A 22758-nucleotide genomic window follows, 5' to 3' on the forward strand; every position below is an offset into this window, starting at 1 on the left:
CGACTCCCACCCCAGGTCTTTTTTAAAAAACCATACCCATTCCAAAGCAATCATTGCCCATATTGTTTGTTCCCATGGACAGTGCTAAAGTTTGGATTTTCGGTGTTGGTTTACCCATTAACTTATGTTTGACTCCTCTGAACACCATTCTGCTGTGTCAATTCACCTCTCCCCTAGTCTTGGTTTTTGAGGTGTCAATGTCTCCATTCAACATTCACGCTGGAGCAGACTCCTGCTTCTGGCCTTCAAGTGATTAGGAAGAATGTGAGAGACCATGTTACTTCTGAGGAACCCCACTGAATCTGTCTTCCCCAGTTGACAGGGATCCACAGATTACAACCTCAAGACAACCTTTCTAACATCTTCATCCCTGCCCCTGCTCAGGGCCCCAGTGACTTTTAATTCACAGAACAGGAAACAAGTGAGGAGAGCCCCCCGCTCTGTCAGTTACCTGAGGCCAGAGTCTATACATGATGCCCCACTGGACTCAGATAGAAGGAAGATTTTCAGCATGCCAGAGGGCAGCCCCCTTCCCAGCCCCCAATGTCAGGGTGAGGAGAGGTGGGCAGGGCTGTGGCAAGGTGGCAATGGTGGCAGTGGCTATCATTGCGGCACCAGAAGGTGAGGGAAGATTGCCTTGTGTTGTTTCATTAGGAGAGCTGAGGTGCAGAGATAAGGTTTCAGTTGCGGGAACTCAAAGTGCTCAGGGATGGGAGTGGGGTGAGGTGGAGGCAACAAGCAGATGAAGATTGGTGAGAGCAGTGTGCACGTAGGAGGCTGGCAGAGAGCAGTTCAGACTTGCGTCAGCTGGGAGGCAGCGAGAGGAGAGAAGGGAGGATGGCCGCAGCTGGCAGGGGTACCCTGCTGGGAGACCTGTTGGGGCAAGGCCTGTGCGAGGGAGGCAGGTTGGGAGTGCTAATTGGATTTTTTATTTTTATATCAAGACACTGTGTTTAATTTTTTTTTTTTTTACAAAGGACAAACTCTATGGGTTTCTGTTAGTGTTTTAAGAACTTTTCTTTTTTTAAAAAAAGAAAAAAGCCAACAACGACAACAAAAAAGAAAGAAAAACACCGCCTTCTTGAAAGAAATGACAGACACAAAAGAGACTGTAAAGAAAATGGGGCCAATTTCTGATAATGGTACCCCAAGGACAGAAATGTGACCCAGATGATATCTGGTGGCCCCAATAATGACATGGCCTCCACAGAACCTTGTTCACCCAATTGAGGGGTCCCTGCACTTGGCCAGACCTTGGCTTTTGGCAGGTGACTGTGTGGTCTCCACATCCCTTCACAGGGACATAGGCGGTTAGGGTCCTACCTACATGGCCCTGCAACCCCATCTGGCAGTGTCCTCTTCTTTCTACCACCCCATGATCTTGCTCAGATTGCTTTCTTTCCTGGGGGGGGGGTCTTGTTGCATGGTAAAATTGAATGAGCTCAAGGGTGGGGTGGGGTGTGGTGTGGTGGGTGTGCAGAGTTAGAGAGACTTGGGCCTGAAGCCACCCTTTCTGGAGCCTCTTTGTACTCAAGGGATGGAAGAAGCATTTGTCCCAATGTATCCCCCCTCCCCCCAAATCAACAAAAATAAGACCCAGGGAAAAAGAAAAAGACCAAGTCTAGGAGGCAAAGAGCTACTGGGCTCTGTGAAGCTCCCAAGTCTGAAGGTGGTGCAGTTCTGAGAGGTGGAAGGCAAGCACCAAGGGGATGTCCAGCTGGTGCTTTCAGCCCCCCTCCCCCAGGAGTGTCTGTGTTCAGGCTCAGGGAACTGGCATCAGCTGCTGTTCCGGGTTCTCAGTTGCCCAAGGACTTCTTTGCGTCCCTCTTGGCCGGGATTGTTCAGGTTCACATCTGTGTCTGTGTTTTTGCACATGTGAGTGCATGTCCATGTCTGTCTCTGTGCAGCTGGGTCTGCTGTCAGGTGTAGGAACGTGTCTACATATATATTCCAACGTGTTTTAATCGCTTGCTGGGTGTGTGTGTGTGTGTGTGTGTGTGTGTGTGTGTGTGTGTGTGTGTGTGTGTGTGTGTGTTTAGAACTAGGACTGGGTGGGAAGAAGGAGCTGGGCGAAGGGCTGTGCTCTGGGACTAGAGCTATACCCGAGTAGTGGAGTGTGAGTGGGGCAGCCCAGTACTGTTGAACCCTGTGGCGAAGGTGTTGTAGGGGTGCAATGTCTGCAGCCCAACCAGGGAGTTGGGGATCATTGTGATGGTGTTGGGGGTCATGAGTGGGATGTCATCGGGGGACCGCCTCAGGGTCAGTGTGTAGTCAGGTAGTGCTGTGAGGCGCAGTGTGTCATGGGGGGGACCAGCCTCACACTCGTGGTGGGTGGGGCCCAGCTGCAAAGCTGCCAGCTCTTCCTCAGGAGCAGCTCCCAATTCAGGGGCCCCAGTGCCCCTCTGAGGACTAGGCTGCCTCAGGGGCTCCTGACGCCGCTTGTCCTTCCGGTAGTAGAGGGCTGCGAAGGCCAGCACATTGAGGAAGAGTAGGGAGGCCCCAACAGCGATGGTGACACTTAATTCTGTGGAGTAGTCACGGGGGTTCTCCACTAGGAGTGGCCCTGAGTCCTGATCCCCATTCCAAGGCCCCTGGGCATTCTCGTTGTTGTAGGCAGGGGAGATGGCTGGCCGCTTGGTGCTCCAGGTCTTACCGTTGGGCCTGCGGGTGATGTGTGAGCTGTGGGTCGTATCCGGGGGCGGCACTTTGGTGGTCGTGGATGTGTAGTGGAACATGTCATGCAGATTGTACAGGTGGGGCACCAAGTGTTTCCAGAAAGCCACCTTTGTGGCCCGGTAATGATCTCGGACTCTAGGTTTCAGGCCAATGTGAAGATAGAGCTGGTCCCGAGGATTGTATTTGGACCAGGCCACTTCTTCAAAGCGGTTTGCTTTGGTATGAATGAACTTGGTGTCCTGTGGGACCGGTTTGTTGGGATCTCTGCAATATCACAAGGAAATTTGGAGTCACCACTCTAGATTAGGGAAAGGTCCCAGCATCCATCCATGCTGCCTCTTACACTCACCCCCAACTTCCCTTTCCATACTCCCAAACCTCCTACCGTCTCCAACTTTTCCAGGGCCTGCAACCCTCCTGTCCTCCAGGCTTTGGACTCCTATTGCCTGGTTCCCTAAGATCATCTATATACACTCCTTATAAGCCACTGAGAGAACATCCACTAGTCTTTCTCAGCTGCCTAGGTTACCCGAGAGCTCTTGGTAAGCTTTCTGAATGTATTTTATTCTTATTTCATATGCCCTCCCTCTGTAGCCTCTAATCCCATAGTTCAGCCAACCGTTTTCACTTCTGCTCACTCTATTTTTTATTTATTATTATCATTATTTTTTTAATTTATTTATTCCCTTTTGTTGCCCTTGTTGTTTTATTGTTGTAGTTATTATTGTTGTTGTCGTTGTTGGATAGGACAGAGAGAAATGGAGAGAGGGAGGGGAAGACAGAGAGGAGGAGAGAAAGATAGACACCTGCAGACCTGCTTCACCGCCTGTGAAGAGACTCCCCTGTAGGTGGGGAGCTGGGGTTCGAACCGGGATCCTTATGCCGGTCCTTGTGCTCTGCGCCACCTGCGCTTAGCCTGCTGCACTACAGCCCGACTCCCTCTATTTTTAATTTTTATTTATAAAATGGAAGTATTGACAAGACCATAGGATAAGAGGAGTACATTTCCACAGACTTTCCACAACCAGAACTCTGTATCCCAACCCCTCCCTTGATAGCTTTCTTATTCTTTATCCCTCTGGGATCATTATGGGGTGCAGCAGGTGGAAGGTCTGGCTTCTGTAATTGCCTCCCCAGTCTATTTTTTTTTATTGGGAGGATTAGTGGTTTACAGTAAATACAGTTGTTAGTACACGTGTAAAGTTTCTCAGTTTTCTGCAAAATGCTCTCACTCCCAGCCTAGGTCCTACTTCACCATCTTGCACCAGGACCGGAACCACTACCCATCCCATCTGTTCAGTCTATGACACCAGGTGTCAGCCTCAATATTGCTGAGGCAAGGAAATGATCAGGAAGATTTGAGAAGGGGAAGTAGGGTGTGGGGAGGGGCTGCCAAGCAAGATTTGGGAGGGTATCTTAGGATGGGAGGTGCAGGGGGCAGATTTAGAGGAACAGAACAAAGGGCATGCAGGGGAGGAGGTGGTGGTCAAAGGAAGCTCCCCACTTTCTCCTTACCCAGTTTTGGCAAAGTTGGTCCAGTAGGTCATAACAACAGCACTGAGCATTACGTCATTCTTGGAGAAGTTGCAGGGGAACAGGTCTGTGGGGCCTACCATAGGGACACCGAAGACATAGGGTACTTCATCCCCATGAGCTGCATCTGACCAAGCAGGCTTCATGAGGCTCTGGCAGTGATGGTAGAAGGCGTAGAAGTAGGTAGGCGAACCGTAGCGGGCATGCAGATCGGCTGTCACCACTGAGGGCTCCACCCACTGATGATCAGTGAAAAGTGCCACCAGTGTCTTCCGGCGGGTCTCAGGGTTATCCCGGTCTGCCCAGTCTGTGTACATGAATTTGATGGTTTCCCGCAGGGTGTCCTTGCCCTCCGGATAGCCATAAAGATTATCCACAAAGTTGGAGACTGAGTAGTCAAAGTCAGTGCCAGAGACACCATCTTCAGGGTCTACCACACCTTCCACAAATTTGAGCCCCTCACCCTGGTTGACACCGAGCATGATGTCATAGTTGAGGAACTCACCCTGCTCCATGAGGATCTCGGGGTCATCGGGAATGACATCACCATCAATCACAGGGCCAAAGGCCACATGGTAGCGGGCTGGCTGGATGTCTTGCTCTACCAGCTCCTTAGCACTCTTTTGCCGGAGACAGTCCACCATGTCCACTGTATCCAGCACATTACAGCCTACCTTATCGGCTAGCAGGCTGGTATACTTCACTGGTTGGTAGTTCACAGCCCAGCTGGACAGAGCTGAACCACTCTGGATGATAGCTCTCTGGAAAAGTCCTACAGAAGACAGGCAGCACTGGGTTAGAGGTATTAGGTCACCCCATGAAGGACAAATAAAACACTTCCTCGCGCCTTTGACACTGAAGTAGAGTGATCTAGGATACCAAGGTACCAGCCTACTTCTGGCCCCCTTGCTCTAGGACAATATTGGTAACATGGGGGTTAAGGAAATATCAGGAAGAATTAACCCCTTGGGTCCCAGACACCAGCTTCCTTATGTTCCCTTTCTTTATCTTGCCTTGTCTTTTCCTCTTGCTTCCTGCCCAGCTGGGCCCCGCTCTGTGCCAGCACACCACCAGGGAGCTGGCACTTCCACCACAAAGGGGTCTTTTTCATGAGAGATGAGAAATTCAGGCAGGAAAGGGCTTTGCATTCTGGGAGTTTGGGGAAAGAGTTCCAAGGGCAAAGGTGTTTGGTGGGGTCGAAGAGGCTCCAAAGAGCATGCCCCCTTTTTAGGCTGTAGATTCCACACAGGCTTTCCTTTTTCTGAAGCTGCTGGTGCCTTAAATCTGGATTTTCTCCTTGCTCAGCAGGAACTGATTCCCCAGACTCAAAGAATGGATGATTCTTGCCCCCCACTACCCTGGGGAAAAAAGGAGGGAGTGTCCTCTCCCTGGATCATCATTTCAGATGATAAGCTGGACTTCAGGCACATAATTCTGTTCCTCTGGGAGAAACAACGTCTTCCTGAGTGGAAAGAGGGGGAAAGAAACAGAGTACTACTTAAGGGAGAGCTTCCCTTTTCAAAAGATTGCTCTTCATGAGTCAGTTACAGAGGGATACAGAGAACAAATCACCCCCTCCTCAGAACTGGGGCGTCACTGCTCCAGATTGCCTTTTTTTTTTCCAGATACAAAGAGACAGAGACAGTCGGACAGTGAGAAAGCCCACAACACCAAAGCTTCCTTCAGTGTGGTGGTGCCTGGGCTCAAACCTGGGTTATGCACCTGACAAAGCAGCACATTATCCAAGTGAACTGTCTTGTTGGCCCAGAGAACAAGTCTTTAAAGCATCCCAGCCTCTAGGAACACAGGCCCCTTATGAGAGGAGACAGCATTAGCTCAGGGAAGGCCTTCTCCTCCCAAGGAAACAGTCCTCAACTGGAGGGGGCCTTGCTCCTCTTTTTGGTCACAAATGCCCTCATAGTCCACTTCACCCTTGTTTATGAAAAATAAAAACAGAAGATTCCTGTCCCCATTATTATCACCTAGAAGCACATTCTAAGGTGGGATGCTCCCTCACTGGGTTAATCGCTAGAGGGGCAGAGACAGAGATACTTAAGTCAGAGAAGATTTAGAGAGACATGCTTTCTTCAAAGCATGACTAGAAGTCTTCCTATTAAAACATCACTAACTTAGGAGGTAAATCAACCTCATCAACAATGAAAAAGTACCCTCTTAGAGTATACACATTACCATATGTGAGGATCCAGGTTCAAGCCCTTGGTCCCCACTTACAAGGAGGAAACTTCACAAGCAGTAGAACAGTGCTTCAGACATTTCTCTCTGTCTCTAAAGAGAAACACCCATTTCAGGATAGTCACTTCTTCGGAAGCTCACTTCTGCCTCTCAGAGAGATAACATGAGGTGGGGGGGGGTAGATAGCATAATGGTTATGCAAAGAGACTCATGCCTGAGGCTCCAAAGTTTTAGGTTCAATCTCCTGCACCACCATCAGCCAGAGCTGAGCAGTGCTCTCTTATAAAGGAGAGAGAGAGAGAGAGAGAGAGAGAGAGAGAGAGAGAGATTGGGGGGGAGAATATGTTTTCTAACCCAGAGGAGAAGAGAACATTCCCAGTTGAGTTAAAAAAAAGCTTGTCTGCCCTGTTGGAAGAATTATTGGCAGAAGGACCCACTTCAAGGCAAGACACAGAAAATGAGAGTCTCCCTAGGGCTGACAAAACAATTCACTTGAAATAGCTCACATAGCTGTTTTGCCATGTGCATGACCCAAGTTTGAGCCTGACACCCACCATACTGAAGGAAGTTTCAGTGCTGTGGTTTCTTTCACCTTCTCTCTGCCTCTTTGTCACTATCTAAAAATAAATAAATAAATAAGTTAAATAAATAAATAAACATAAAGGGAATAATGAGATTCTCCTCCAGGTGGATTGTGTAGCCTGAGGGGGAATTCTGGCATTTGAAAGAAAATCTTTGTTTAAAAAAATAAATAAAACGTGAGTCGAGCACAGGGGGTTAAGCACACATGGTACAAAGTGCAAGGACCTGCCCCTGGCTCCCCACCTGCAGGGGAGTTGCTTTACAAGTGGTGAAGCAGGTTTGCAGGTGTCTTTCTCTACCTCTTTCTGTCTTCCCCTCCTCTCTCTATTTCTCTCTGTCCTATCCAACAACGACAACATCAACAACAATAATAGTTACAACAATAAAACGAGGGCAACAAAAGGGAATGAATAAATATTAAAAAAATAAAACATCAAAAATTAAAAAATCAAAACTCACTCTGCAGGTTAGTGCAGGCCCATTTCTCCCTTGGGGAGAGTTCTGCTGAGTCTTGTTCTTCAGAATGAAAGGCCAAGAAAGAATGCTCCTTCCATATCACGACTCATTTCTACCTCAAGCCACCTGTTCTTTCCACACTGAGAGCTATTCCTCACCTCCCCCCACAAACTGTTGCCCCTTTGGTGAGAGGCATTTGAAGCTCACATTCCCAAAGAACTCATGCCAGAAGGGCAATCCCTTTTTGCCATGGTGTATCTGAAATTCTCTCTCTTTTTTCATATTTATTTTTTTTCTTTTGTTGCCCTTGTTGGTTTTTATTGTGGTTGTAGTCATTATTGTTGTTGTTGTTATTGATGTCGTCGTTGTTGGATAGGACAGAGAGAAATGGAGAGAGGAGGGGAAGACAGAGAGGGGGAGAGAAAGATAGATACCTGCAGACCTGCTTCACTGCCTGTGAAGTGACTCCCTTGCAGGTGGGGAGCCAGGGGCTTGAACCGTGATTCTTATGCCAGTCCTTGCGCTTTGCACCACCTGTGCTTAACCTGCTGCGCTACCGCCTGACTCCCTCTCTGTCTCTTTTTTTAAAAAATCTCTTTATTTATTTATTATTGGATAAAGACAGTGAAAAATTGAGATGGGGAGACAGAGAGGGAGAGAGACAGAGAGAGACCTGCAGTCCTGCTTCACCACTCATGAAGCTTCCCCCTGCAGGTGGGGACCAGGGTCTTAAACCTGCGTCTGTACCCACTGTAATGTGTGCGCTTAACCAGGTGTGCCACCACTTGGCCCTCTGAAATTTTTTCTCACTTGGGTGGGAGAAAGAGATTCCCAATTGGTAAAAGAATGTTGGCTGTTTCCCCCAGGGTGTTCCTGGGGCTCAGAGCGCGCGCGCGCGCGCGCGCACGCGCACACACACACACACACACACACACACACACACACACGCACGCACACACGTTGCTAGTATGGCCCCGAGAGCTACTCACCCTCAGAGTGATGTGACAGAGTGAGCAGGCTAACACAGGAGGCACCGATGCCTGAGCCAAACACGGTGATGCGGCGGGGATCACCGCCAAAGAAGGCAATGTTTTCGCTCACCCAACGGAGGGCCTGGATTTGGTCAAGGAGCCCATAGTTGCCCTTGGCAGCTTGATCACCAGTGCTCAGGAACCCTGGGTGCAACAGAGGGCAGGGGGACAATGAGATGGTAGCAGTGGAAGGTTTGGACTATGATAGCTAGCAGGTGCTGGGGGATTAGACAGAGGCAGAGGTTTAGCCTCTTTCCACCCAACACACAGAAACCGTGGCTTTCTTTTCTTTTCCCTCCCTCCCTCCCTCCTTCCCTCCATCCCTCCATCCCTCCCTTCCTCATTCCCTCTTTTCTCCCTTCCTTCCTTTTCCAGTTCACAGCTAAACTCTGGCTTCTGGTGGTACTGAAGGATTGAACCTGAAACCTTTGGTGCATCAGTCTTGAAAGTCTTTCTGCAGGGGCCGGGCAGTGTACATGTTACCATATACAAGGACCCAGGTTTGAGTCCCCAGTCTCCATCTGCGGGGGAAGGGGGGATGCTTCACAAGTGGTGAAGCAGGGCTGCAGGTATCTCTCTCCTTCTCTACCACCCCTTTCCCTCTCAATTTTCTCTGTCATATCAAATAAAGAAATAAAGTTTAAAAAGTCTTTCTGCATAACCACTATGCTACCTCCCCAGTCTGCCCATGGCTTTCTTTTGGCAAGGCCCAGTTCCTTAGACATAACAGGAGCAGCACCCTGACTTTCATTTGTTCTCTAATTTGGAAGGAGAGCTGCCCCCTTCAGTTGAGAGACCTAAACTACAGGGACTGCAGGTGGCCTGGACTCAGCATAACTGTTCCCCTGTACTAGCTGGGCCATTACATAACCACCAGCAAGACAGGAACAGGGAGGCTGAAGTCACTAATTCTTTGGTATGAGTCCTGGTTGTACAACTTATGTACCACATTTCCTTGGGCGAGTTATTTCAGATCTTGAGGTTATAGTTTCAACTTCTATAAAATGAGGCTAAAATACATTGAAGGGAGCCTGACAGTGGTACACTGGATTGAATGCACTCATTCCCATGTGCAAGAATTCAGGTCCAAGCCCTAATCTCCCACCTGCAGGGGGGAAGTTTCAGGAATGGTGAAGCAGTGCTACAGGTCTTTCTCTCTCTCTCTCTCTCTAAAGATTTTATTTATTAATGAGAAAGATAGGAGGAGAGAGAAAGAACCAGACATCACTCTGGCACATGTGCTGCTGGGGATCTAACTTGGGACCTCATGCTTGAGAGTCTAAAGCTTTACCACTGTGCCACCTCCTTGACCACTACAGGTCTCTTTTTTCTCTATACTTTTCTTTTGCCTCTAGGGTCATCACTGGGGCGTGGTGCCTGCACTACGAATCCACTGCTGCTCGTGGAGGAGGACAGAGGAGTTGGGGAGATAGAGAGGGAGAGAGAGGGACACCAGCAACACTGCTTTACTGCTTGCAAAGCTTTCCCCATGTGGGGATTTCTCCTTCTCTATCTCTTCCTCCCTCTCAATTTCTGTCTTATCAAAGAAAAAAGAAAAAAGAAAGGGGAAGGAAAGGCCACTGGGAGCTATGGATTCATCGTGAAGACACTGAGCCCAGCAATAACTCCAGTGGGGGGGAAAAGACTTCCAAGGCTTGTAATGATAAAAATGCACAGAGGCCCTTTAGCATGCTCAGCCGATTGTAAACCTAGACTTCCTTCTCTTCCTCCTTCCTTCTCTCTCAGGAGGGAGGGAGAATCCCAAGAGGCAATACAAAGTTATTGGGCTCTCTTTGCCCTTCTTGTGCAAATTAGTCCATTTATACATTTTTCTGCTTGTTCAGATAGAAAAAGTACAATAGGGAGCCAGGCAGTGGTGCACCCAATTAAGTGCGCACATTACAGTGTACAAGGACCTAGGTTCAAGCCCCAGGTCCCTACATGCAGGAGGAAACCTTCACAAGTGGTGAAGCAGGGCTGCAGGTGTCTCTCTCCCTCTCTGTCTCCCCCTCCCCTCTCAATTTCTTACTGTCCCTATCCAATAATAAATAAATATTTTTAAAAAACTTTAAAAGGGTGGGGGTAGATAGCATAATGGTTATGGTTATGCAAAAAGACTCTCATGCCTGAGACCCCAGAAGTCCCAGGTTCAAACCCCCTCATCACCATAAGCCAAAGCTGAGGAGTGCTTTAGGAGAGAGAGGGAGAGAGAAAGAGAAGGAGAGAGAGAGAGAGAGAGAGAGAGATATCACAGCACCGAAACTTCCTTCAATATGATGGGGGCTGGGTTCACACCTAGGTCATGTACATGGCAAAGCAGTGCACCATCTTTGTAAACTCTTTGCTGGCCCTCCATATGTACTTCTGTCCCAGGCCTCAAAATAGCCTTTATCCCCTCATTCTCAGGGTATCTCCTCATTTCCCTCCCTCTAAGACCTAATGAGATTCTGGGACAAGCTCCAGCAAGCCAGGTTGTTAACAAGCTCTTCCAGGTAATTCTGCGACTAACGTTGGCAAACCACTGGGTCAGATCATCATTTCCCTCCAGTGGAGAACTGAGGAAGTCAGTGCAGTGCTTCACCCCAGAAAACAGGCTTTCCCGCCCACCCACTGGGATTTGCTGCTGAGGAGACATGTCACCATGGAGACTATCTTCCCACCCACCTGCTGGGATATGCTGCTGTGGAGACTGGTTGCCATGGAGACTACCTTCCCACCCACCTGCTGGCTACCGCACAGAACCGTCCTATATTCCCCACCACCACCACCATGCTTCCATCTACTTTCTATTTACTTTTTCCGTACTGAGGCCTTGCACATGTGCGATTCCAGTGCTCCTGGGCTGACATTTTTCTTTTAAAAATTATTTATTATCAGGAGATAATAATGAGAGAACTAGAGCATCAGCACTGTGGCACATGCATTGCCAGTGATCAAACTTAGGAACTCATGCTTGTAAGTCCAGTGCCCTGGCCATTGTGCCACCTCCCAGGCTACCTTTTTCATTATTTCAGATATATAGAGAGGTAGAGTCAGACTGATAGTGGTGGGGGGAGGCAGAGAGGGGCAGGGGAGAGAGAGAGAGAGAGAGAGAGAGAGAGAGGGTGCGAGCCCACAGTACCACTTGACTACCTGTCAAGCTTCTTCTGGTGCTGTGGGCTCAAACCTAGGGTCTCACACATGTTAAGGTGCCTTCCCTAGCAGGTGAACTACCTCCCAGCCCATTGCTTCCATTTTATACCAGTCTAGCTGCCTCATTCATTTCCTTTTCCTGAACTTTAGGTTGCTTGGAAGTTTTTTTTTTCTTATCCTGCCTGAGGCTCTTGAAGGGGTCCTGCCCAGGGGAGAGGTTGTGGTGTGCCACCCCACACAACGATTTGTGTTTTTTGACTCCACAGCTAAAAAGCCACTCACAACACCCAGAATAAACTTGGTGACAGTCCTGTTGAAGGAGGCCCCCTCAGCTCACAGAGACCTCTTTGGAAGCCCTGGGGTGCAGAGGCAGAAGCTGAACTCAATTAGACTCAAGCAGGCGCAAGACTTTATCACTGTCTTTCTCCAGCCCTTCTGTTTTTAGCTTCTGTGGAAAAAGAAAAGCTGATTTTTCCTTCTTTGAGGGTATATTCATTTTTCTTTTGGTACAATTAAGTATGTAAAGTACTTTCTTATTCCTCTCAGGACCTAGTCAAAAGCCCTCTTTAACCCCAGGGTCCTGATGAAGAAATAAGAAGGATTTAGAGACAGCCTGAATGAGGGGGGATTGAGAAGCCCTTGTTCCACTAGATACGGCAACCAGCCCCTCTCCTTTGCCTGGCCCATTCTCACATTGGAGCTGCTCCTTCAGTCTGAAAAAAAAAAGGCAGACCATACTGGTGACACTACTTTGTCATGTGCTCGAACCAGATTCAAGCCTGGCTCCCACCACATTGCAGAAAACTTCAATGCTGGGGTCTCTCTCTCTCTCTCCCTCCCTCCATTTGTATTTCTTTTTTATTTTTTTAAATCCTTATTTCCTTTTGTTTCCCTTTTTGTTTTATTGTTGTAGTTATTATCATTATTTTAAATTTTTTAAAAAATATTTATTCCCTTTTTGTTGCCCTTGTTGTTTTACTGTTGTAGTTATTATTATTATTGATGTCATTGTTGTTGGATAGGACAGAGAAAAATGGAGGGAGGAGGGGAAGACAGAGAGGGGAGAGAGATAGACATCTGCAACCTGCTTCACCACCTGTGAAGCAACTCCCCTGCAGGTGGGGAGCCAGAGGCTCGAACCGGGATCCTTACATTGGTCCTTGCTCTTTGTGCCACCTGCACTTAACCCACTGCGCTACTGCCTGACTCCTTGTCTGTCTCTTTCTGTCTGAAGTCATGATGGAATGGTGAAGTCCCAGCAAGGACAAAAAGAATACTAACAATAATAAAATAAAAAATAAAAAAGTATGCTGACTTAATTTGACTCATTTGTGCCACCCTTGAAACCAGCTGACAAAAAAACCACCACGTGCTTCTTTAATCTTTCTCTCTCCTCCCAAAATTGCCTTTTTCCTTTTCTCTTGTTTGAATAGTAGCAGACTTGTATTTAGCCTTCACCAAGGTATCCCTCCATGATATATGTCTGATCTGTCCTCACAATAAGCAGTAAGAGCCTGGCTCCTTTTACCAATACTGGGCTACGAATGATGACTTGGGGGCTGGTGAAATAACTCACTGGGATAGTGTGCTGCTTTGCCATGTGCATGGCCCAGGTTCAAGTCCAGCCCCCTCTGCATTGAAGGAAGTTGGTTCTGTTGTCTATTTCACTTTCTGTCTGCCTGTCTCTATCTCCCATGTGTTCAAGAACCAGGGTTCAAGCCCTCAGGCTCCACCTGCAGGGGAAGCTTCATGAGTAGTGTAACAGTGCTGCAGGTATCTTTCTCTCCTTCTCTACTTCTCCTTACCTCTCTGTAGAAGATACTACTACCACTACCACCACCACCACCACCACCACCACCACCACCACCACCACTACTACTACTACTACTACTACTAATAATAATAATAATAATAATTAGAAGAAGAATGGCTTGAAAGGGCTTGGCCACAGGCTTTGACCATTGCTTTCTGTTCCTTGCCCATGAAGCTCCGGTTCTGGGGCACTGGAGCATGTGGATGGTGCCATGTCAACTGTCCCTACTACAGCTGTCCTATTTGAAGAGCCATGTCCAGCAGGCATAGGGAGGTGACAGAGTAGTCATGACTGACTCAAGCACACGCACCCCAGCAGTGTAGGAGAGCAGCTACTCCACTCATGCAGACACCACTGGAGAAGAAGGCTGAGGTACCAAACTCCCCAGACAGCTGGAAAAACATCTCAGCTAGTCTTTCTGAGCCCACATTTAGACAATGCATGACAAGCTGTTTGTCATTAGATGACTGGGGACTCTGACACATTATGTCAAAACCAGTTATCTCTGTCACTCATGGCACCATGTTTACCAGGTTTGTAGTCTATTTGCAGGGCACTTGAGCAAAGCTGTGGGGTCAGACTCAGGAACCCCAAATCAAACTTGGCAGGCCGCTACTTCCTCAGCCCCAGGGATACCCACGTCCTCTATCTAGCTGAAGGTCCCTTCCTTTTCTGGGTCTCCAGTCCACTGGTGGTTTCCTAAGTAATAGTTACCTCTTCATCTTGGAGAGCATCCATGGAAAACCTATGAGAGTCTCCAAATATATGAATCATCCAAGATGTCTAGAGAAGCACTAGCTGTCTGGGCTCAGTACTCCAGGCACTGTTAGGAGGGAAGGTGAAGGAATGCATGCAATTGGTCACTCATTCTAGGATGTCAGAAAGAAAGCAATGGGAGGCACACATTACCATGCCCAGGACTTGGGTTCAAGTCCCTGGTCCCCATCTGCAGGTGGGAAGCCGCACAAGTGATGGAGCAGTGCTGCAGGTGTGTGTATGTTTCTCTCTGCCTGTGTCTTCTTTATCTCTCTCTATTTCTCTCTGTCTCTATCAGAAAAAGAAAGGAAAGGGGAAAAAAGAGTGATGTAGTCATGATGCAGGCACTGAGCCCTAGTGATAACCGTAGTGGCAAAAAACAAAGCAAGAGGGTGGGGGTAGATAGCATAGTGGTTATGCAAAGAGACTGTCATGCCTAAGGCTCCTAAGTCCCAGGTTCAATCCCCCGTACCACCATAAGCCAGAGCTAAGCAGTGCTCTGGTGTCTCTCTGTGTCTTTCTCTCTCTGCATTTCTCTCAAAAATAAAATAAATAAAATACTTTTTAAAAAAGCAAGAAAAAAAAGCAAGCCTCAGTTACTTAGCAAGATCCTCAAGCTTCAGGGACAAGTCTACCCCTAGTGCCAATGGCTGAAATATCATGTATAGAGGAAGAGTCCACTTACAGGCTTATTGATTACATTTGCATTCTGGAGCAGCCACTGAAGGGCACGTCAGAAACTTCTGACCAAATATTAGTTCATAACTCTGGTATTACATATCAGTTTATGGCTTTTGAGGCTTGGATAATATTGTTTTTATCACTAACTGCTTAAGTCTCTCAAATATTTCTATTGCCAGATGTGCTGTTCTGATTGTCTTATAGAGAGGAGGCTCTGGTTTAGTCTCCCACACTGCCATAAACCAGAGCTGAGCAGTGCTCTGGACAAAAAAAGAGGAGGGGAGGCTATAAAATGGGGGTTCTTAACCTGAGTTTTCTGGATGAGCTTCAGATTTCAGGGGACTCAAGAAATCAATTCCATAAAAGTGTGTGTGTGTGGGCGCCCCCCACACACACATGCAATGCACTAGGAGATGATACAGTGGATAAATTATTGCACTTTGAGGCCAGGTGGTGGATCACCTGGTTAAGTGCACACATTACAGTGCACAGGATCCCAGGTTCAAGCCCTTGGTTTCCACCTGCAGGGGAAAATGTTTACAAGTGGTGAAGCAGGTCTGCAGGTATGTCTCTGTCTCTCTCCCTCCATATCTCCCCCCTTTCAATTTCTCTCTGTCTGTATCTAATAATAAATAAATAAATTGATATTAAAAAAACCTGTTGCACTTACAGGCACTTACAGTCCGGAGTTTAAATCCCTAGCATTGCATGTTGCAGAGTGGTGCAACTCCTTCCCTTTACAAATAAGCAAATAAACATCTAAAAGGTGGGGTAAACAGCATAAAGGTTATGCAAAGAGTCTCTCATGCCTGAGGCTCCAAAGTCCCAGGTTTAATCCACCATACCATAAGCCAGAGCTGAAGGATGTTCTAGTTGAGAGAGAGAGAGAGAGACAGAGACAGAGACAGAGAGAGAGACAGAGAGAGACTCTAAGCGTCTAAAACCAAAACCAAAACTGTGTGTATATAGGGGGCTGGGTGGTGGCACACCTGGTTGAGCGCATCTATTACAATGTGCAAGGACCCGGGTTTGAGCCCCTGGCCCCCACCTGCAGAGGGAAAGCTTTGCAAGTGGTGAAGCAGTGCTGCAGGTCTCTCTCTGTCCCTCCCCCTTTCTATCACCCTCTTGATTTCTGGCTGTCTCCATCCAATAAATAAAGATGATAAAAAAATGGAAAAAAAAAGAAAAAAGAAAAAGAAAAAAAAACTGTGTGTATGGCCTGACAGGTAGCATGGTGGATAAAACATTGGGCTCTTAGGCATGAGGCCCCCAAGTTTGATCCCAGGCATTGTATGCACCAGAGTGATTCTCTCTCTCTCTCTCTCTCTCTCTCTCTCACACACACACACACACACACACACACACACAGATAAGTCCTTTAAAAAATAAAGTGTGTGTCCTGCTCATAAGTTTTTGAGTGTGCACATGTTTTTCTGGGGGACTCCATAGCATTTGTCAGACTCTTAAAGGGGTCCAAGACTCCCTAAAAAGTTAAGAACTTCTGACATATGAGCTTAAGGATCAGAGTAGCTGAGGGTTGTGGAGTGACCAGAAAACCAGAATGACATGGGAGAGCTCAATGACAAGACTTCTGTGTAGCTTATAGCTCTCAATCTTGTCTCTCCTGTTGCCTTTTCCTATGTGTCATTCTTTCCTTCTTTTCCTTTCTCCACCCCCCTTTCTCCATTCACCCTTAGCTGATCTAATAATATGGAAGGGAAGTATATTTTTAATATTCTCTGTGCATCCCAATGGCCTTTGATTAGGGACCTTTGTGCTTATATATTTTTTGCTTTGTTTTTCCCTTTTGTTGCCCTTGCTGTTTTATTGTTGTAGTTATTATTGTTGTTGTTATTGATGTCGTAGTTGTTGGATAGGACAGAGAGAAATGGAGAGAGGAGGGGAAGACAGAGAGGCGGAGAGAAAGACAGACACCTGCAGACCTGCTTCACCGCCTGTGAAGCGACTCCCCTGCAGGTGGGGAGCAGGGGGCTCGAACCGGGATCCTTACGCCAGTCCTTGCACTTCTCATCACATGCACTTAACCTGTTGCACTACCGCCCGACTCCCTGTGCTTATAATTTTTATTTTATTTTAATTTTTAGGTTCTAGGGATTGAACCCAGGGCTTCATTATGCAAATTATGTGCTCTGCTACTGAGATATATCCCTGTTCCCATTTTTTTTGTTACCATTCTGAGCCAACTTTTATCAGCAGGGGGTGGGGTGGGGGTTAGGAGAGAGGGTAAGAAATAAAAGCACTGAAGCTTTCCCCAGTGTGATGGGGTCAGGCTCAAACCTGGGTCATTTGCACAGTAAAAACAGGTGCACTGCCCAGGTGAGCTGTCTTGCTGGCCCCCTGTCCCTGTGTTTATAATTTAGATAAAAAATTCTTTTTAATTTAACAGTCTTTATTTTATTTAATAGGATAGAGAAAAGGAGAGACCCCAAAACACCATTCCATCATCTATAGAGCTTCCCCGGTGCCAACTATGGCTCTTTAGTGTGGTTCCAGGGGTTTTCACTTGGGATATATATATATATATATATATATATATATATATTCATATTCAACAGGGCTTCACTGTTCTAGAGCTGACTTTTTCTTAGATAAAAAGAGACAGAGAAACTCAGAGAGAGAAAAAGACACCATAGCACTCAAGTTTCCCCCAGTGCAGTAGGGGCCAGGCTGGAATCTGGATTGTACACAAGACAGATCAATTACTTTCCTAGGGGAGTAATCTAAGCAGCCCATTTGTAACTTAATAAAAAAGAACTTGTTTGAAGCCTGGGAGATAGTGTAGTATATAAAGCACTGGACTTTCTCAAGCATGAGGTCCTGAGTTCAGTCCTTGGCAGAACATATGGCAGAGTGATGCTTTGATTTCTCTTTCTTTCTCAATAAATATTCTTAAACATGTATATTAAAAAGAAGATTCATATGAATAAAAATAAGGTCTACTTATTATGAAAGAGTGGGAGAGAGGGAGAGGGAGAGGGAGGGAGGGAGGGAGGGAGGGAGAGAGAGAGAGAGAGAGAGAGAGAGAAAGACCGACCAGAGTAGAGCTCAGCTATGGTATAAAGTGTTGCCAGGGGCTGAACTTGTGGCGCCTCAGGTATACAAGCTGGTGCTTTAACAGGCTGCACTATCCCTCCAAACCCTCCTTATTTATGATTTCTACAGGCAGCTGAATATTTTCTACCACTTTCTTTAAGACACAGTAGCAGAATTACCTTTGGCCTTTAACTACCATATACATGAGTGCCTGTGTACCTGTGCAATTCATTGTGCTCATTACTCTTCGGGAGCTTTGTGTCCCTGGTGTGGGGGTTCACAACCATCTTGGTGACACCATTTTTATCATCAGAGATTCAGAACCCTTTCTAAACAGGGTAGAACAACTTGTGAGAGCCTCACTGTAAAGTCTGTGGTGACCCAGAAAGAAAGAGGAGCAACAGCAAAACCCCAGAACCCAAAAGTCCAGCAGACTGGTGAGAGACCAGGGAGATACACCATATTTTCCATATTGGGTCTCCAGCTGCCACTGAAGAGGATGTATGTTCTTTCAATTTTCGGGGATGAGAATTTCTTCTGTCTGAACCCAGCAGAAAAGCATCTTGCTATTCCACATAATATTAATGAGGGGTTACTCTATGGCCCTGGGGGAGAGGTTGTGACACAATGGATCAAGTGCTGGACTATAATGCACAAGGTCCTGAATCTAATCCCTAAGATTGCATGTGTCACAGTGATGTTCTGCTTCTCTCCCTCTCCCTCTCTCTCTCTTCCCCTCCCTCCATCATTAATAAATCAAGTGATATAAGGTAGGGTTATTTAAGAGGAGAGCGCCTTTCTGTGACCATAACTGCACTCAAGTGCAACTTCCCAGTGGAAGCACCAAGGCTTTCAGGACTCAAACTGCCAGAGCAGCCTACCCCAAATCCTGCCCTGTCAGCTGACTGACCATGAAGTAAACTATGCCTAGCTCCTAGATCAGTACCTAGGTCCAGAGACTTGGCAAACAAACCCAGACACCCCACCCTACCCCAACTGCCCCTATCAGAACTCAGAGCACACAAACCCTCCAGGCAAGAATCTGGCTTCTTCATGCCACTGCAGGACCATGGGGCTACACATTCCTTCTGAGGCTTGGCTTTACATCTGAGGGAGAGCAAGGCCTTTTGGGCTTCATCACTGGCTCTGAGGCACTGGTTTGTCTCAAAACCTCACTCACAGGGAGACATTAGCAGTCACCAAGGAAGGTGTAGGGTAAAGGGGTGACCTCAATGGCTGAAATGGGCATGTGTGTCACAGAGTATGGGTACAGAAGGGTGAATGGGGGGGTGTGAGCAGGCCTTTGGCAAGCAGGCACATATATGTGGGAGTGTATCTGAGCAATGAGGTGGGAACATGTGCAGAGAGTAGAAGAAACATGCACATGTCTATATGGGGGGGTGGAAGCATGGGGCATGCAGGAGTGAAAGGCAAGTAGGGGTGTGTGCATGTATGGACATGGGTGGCAGGTGTAGGTATGTGGCTTGTATGTATTTTGGACTAGGGTGGAGGACTATGCATGTACGTGCGTCTCAGGTGTACAGATGCAAGGTATGCATGTACAGGTGGGTTTAAATATATCAAGTCGATGGGTGTGCCCATAGGTAAAGAGACTATATAAGCATAGGGCATGGGATGTATATATAGATGTGGAAGCAAGGAAATGATTGCATGTGTGTGGGGAGTGGTGGGTAGATGTGAATGGGCAGGTTTGGGTAGATCCGTGTAGGAAGAGGGGGTATTGGTATGCCTTTATGTAGGGAAGATGAGGGACATATATGTGTGGGTGTGTGGAATGGGTAAGAAATGGGGTGTTCATGTGTCTGTGTGGAAGGCATATTAATGTACACTTCAGGTGTATACATGGGCTTTGTTTGTATGTAGATGTGCCGAAGTGTGGGACTTTGTATAGGACGTTCCTATCGGGGTTGATGAAAGCATGAACCTGGTCATGCATGGTGTGTATAGGCATAGATGTGGATATAAGCTAAAGAGATATGGAGACTGGTGGAAGTGTGTGTGTGTGTGTGTGTGTGTGTGTGTGCGTGTGTGTGCATGTGTAGGGAGGGTGAGAGAAGTCTGTAGAAGTGGGGTGCAGGGTGGGTGGTGGTGCACCTGGTTAAATGCACATTACAGTGCACAAAGACCCAGGTTTGAGCCCCCAGTCCACACTGGCAGGGAGGAAGCTTCACGAGTGGTGAAGCAGGGCTGCAGGTGTCTATCTCTCCTCCTCTCTATCTCCCCCATTTTCTTATCTATTTCCCCCTCCCCCTCAATTTCTGACTATCTCTTTAAAATTTTTTAAAATTATCATTATTTATTTATTTATTTTATATTTATTTAATCAAGAGGGAAGGGAGGGATAGAGAGGGTGAGAGACAGAGAGACACCTGCAGCACTAATTCACCACTTGTGATGTTTTCCCCCTGCAGGTGGGGACTGGGGGCTCAAACCTGGGTCCTTGTGCACAGTAACGTGCGCTCAACCAGGTGTTTCACCACCCAGTCCCTGAATTCTGACTGTCTCTATCAAGTAAATAAAGATAATAAAAATTAAAAAAGAAAGAAGTGGAGTAGGGGTGCAGAGTGTTCAGAGGTATGTGTATATGCAGATCTGTGGAGGGAGACTAGCTTTCTGGGGTATGCGTGGCATAGTGGGTTATGTGTGTAGATGTGGGTGCCTAAGTGTGTGTGGTTGTAGAGTGATAAGTGAGCAAGAACCTTATGCATGGGAATAGATGTAGGAGGGTGTGGCTGTGTGGACTTTTGAGGGTATGTGGGCTCATGGATGTGTGGTTTATTAGAAGTAATATCAGCATATGTGTGAGGTGTGTGGGAGTGAGGACAAGACACTTCAAAAGGTGTGAAGGCTGACTTAAACTTGCACCCAAATATTCCAGAAAGGGTCTGGGAATGTGGTAAAGCTTCCAGCACTTGGAAAGGGGCTATGGGATAACTTCTCTTTTCTTTTTTTTTTCTTTTTTTTTCCTTCTTTATTTTTTATTTTTTATTTTTATTTTTGTTGTTGTTGTTGGATTGGACAGAGAAAAATTTAAAGAGATGGGGATACAGAAAGATAGACACCATCAGACCTGCTTCACCACTTGTGAAGAGACCGCCCTGCAGGTGGGGAGCCGGGGGCTCAAACTGGGATCTTTATGTCGGTCTTTGCACTTTGTGCCATGTGCGTTTAACCTGCTGTGCTACCGCCCGACCCCCGGGATAACATTTCTATAATTTTAGTATCATCCAGAGAAACAAGGCCACCTATCTGGAACTTCACAGCATTCTTGAGAACCCAGGCTTCCTTCTAGGCACCTAGCGGGAAACCATACCTAGCACCCCAACCCGATAGTTGAGGGTGATGACGATGACGTTGCCATAGCTGGCAAGGATGCTGCCATCAATCATGTTGCCTGTCCCTTCCATGTAAGAGCCTCCGTGAATGTAGACCATGACGGGCTTAGCACCACTGTCCCGGATGTCTGCAAGGAGAAGGGGTGAGGCACAGGCTGGGTAGGATGCCCTTCCTCCCCCACCCCTGCCAGCCCAAGGGGGGTGGGCAGCAAAGCTATCCCAGGTGCCAGGACACCACAGCCAACTCTGAGGGCAGGACTCATGGGGCTGTTCAGCCTGGAGCTCAAGTGTTGGCCACAGACAGCTGGACTTCACAGTGTTTTTTAAAGGCTTGGGTTTTCCAGACTTCAGCTCTTGACTAGGCATGCCTGATAAAGGCTGGCCTGAGAGAAGCCATGGTGGAGCCCTGAAGATGGATAGCAGCCTGGTAAGTAGGCAGAGGAAGATGGGCTGGTCCCTTGACTGGATAGAGTGAGTCCCTGCCCTAGGCACCCAGGAGTCCTGGGACCTGACATGACTTTAGAGAGCAGGAACTGGGGAGCTCTGAATCCCTCACCCCTCAAGACTGGATTGGTTACATGGAAATTTGGCCCTAAGCAGCAGCTTCCCCCCCACCCCGAGTGCAGAGAGAAACAAGAGGGTGGGAGTAAGGGGGCACAGGGAGAGAACAAAAGAGGATGTGGGGAGAGGGGGTGGATGACAGAGATGGGGTGTGGGGAACCTTATTGACAGGGTCTCTCCATCACGTGCTCACCCCTTCTCCCTGAGCGGCAGGCAGGCTGAACTGGAAACATGGGGGAGACTGTGGGGGCCAGAACTAAGAACCAGAGAGTCTGCCCCCGGCCAATGTGAAGATGAGGATGGAGTTGCCCCAGAAGTCATTCAATGAAGGTAGTCTGGAGCGTCTGCCTCCCCACCCCACCCCCCAGACCAGGTAGCATGCGGGGATGGACAGACCAGGACAGTCTCCTGGCCTGGCCACCTCTACCTGCAGCCTTTAATGCTGTGAGCTGGACTAGCACTGTCGCACCAGCACTGGCCTGCCAGCCACCAGTGCCCCCCATCCTGATCCATTTGGTTCTTCCAAGGGTTGAGGGGTCTGGGGTGATAGTGGTGTGTGTGTGTGTGTGTGTGTGTGTGTGGTTTTTTTTGGTGGGGGGAGGTCCTGAAGAGGAAGGAAGACTGGTTTGATCTTCAGCCAAGAAGCTTCTGCCTACTGCTGCTGACTACAGTGTGTAGTCCTGCCTGGCACCTCAGCGCACAGTCTTGGTCTCACTGAATCCCTTGGGTAGCTCACTCTTTCTGGGGGATTCCTGGGGTGTACTTTTGGGTATTTCTAGGTGTTATTATCCCTACCCTGTTTGGTTGTTATTGGCTCAACAACCTGCTGGGCCCTTCTCTTAGGCTGGTATCCCCAAGAAACAAAGATGTCTCCTCACCATATAGTTCTCTCTGCCTCTCCTTGCCCTCCCTTGGCCCTGCCTCCTGTCTACCC

At 47.7% G+C, this 22758-nt stretch overlaps 1 protein-coding gene across 4 annotated transcripts in view; it reads right to left on the minus strand.

Moving 5' to 3' along the window:
• Positions 1-906: 906 nt before the first annotated feature.
• NLGN3 (neuroligin 3) overlaps positions 907-22758 on the minus strand; it is a 32328-nt gene continuing 10476 nt past the window's right edge. For all 4 annotated transcript variants that reach the window (XM_060183491.1, XM_007535946.2, XM_007535945.2 and 1 more), the window contains 4 exons: positions 21242-21391; positions 8430-8615; positions 4192-4981; positions 907-2940 (listed from right to left, as the gene is read on the minus strand). In XM_060183491.1, coding sequence (XP_060039474.1) covers positions 2097-2940; positions 4192-4981; positions 8430-8615; positions 21242-21391 — 1970 coding nt within the window. In that variant the 3' untranslated portion in view covers positions 907-2096. The remainder of the gene's footprint in view (positions 2941-4191; positions 4982-8429; positions 8616-21241; positions 21392-22758) is intronic.

The sequence above is a fragment of the Erinaceus europaeus genome, chromosome X (assembly GCF_950295315.1).
Source record: "Erinaceus europaeus chromosome X, mEriEur2.1, whole genome shotgun sequence".
Classification (NCBI taxonomy): Eukaryota; Metazoa; Chordata; class Mammalia; order Eulipotyphla; family Erinaceidae; genus Erinaceus; species Erinaceus europaeus.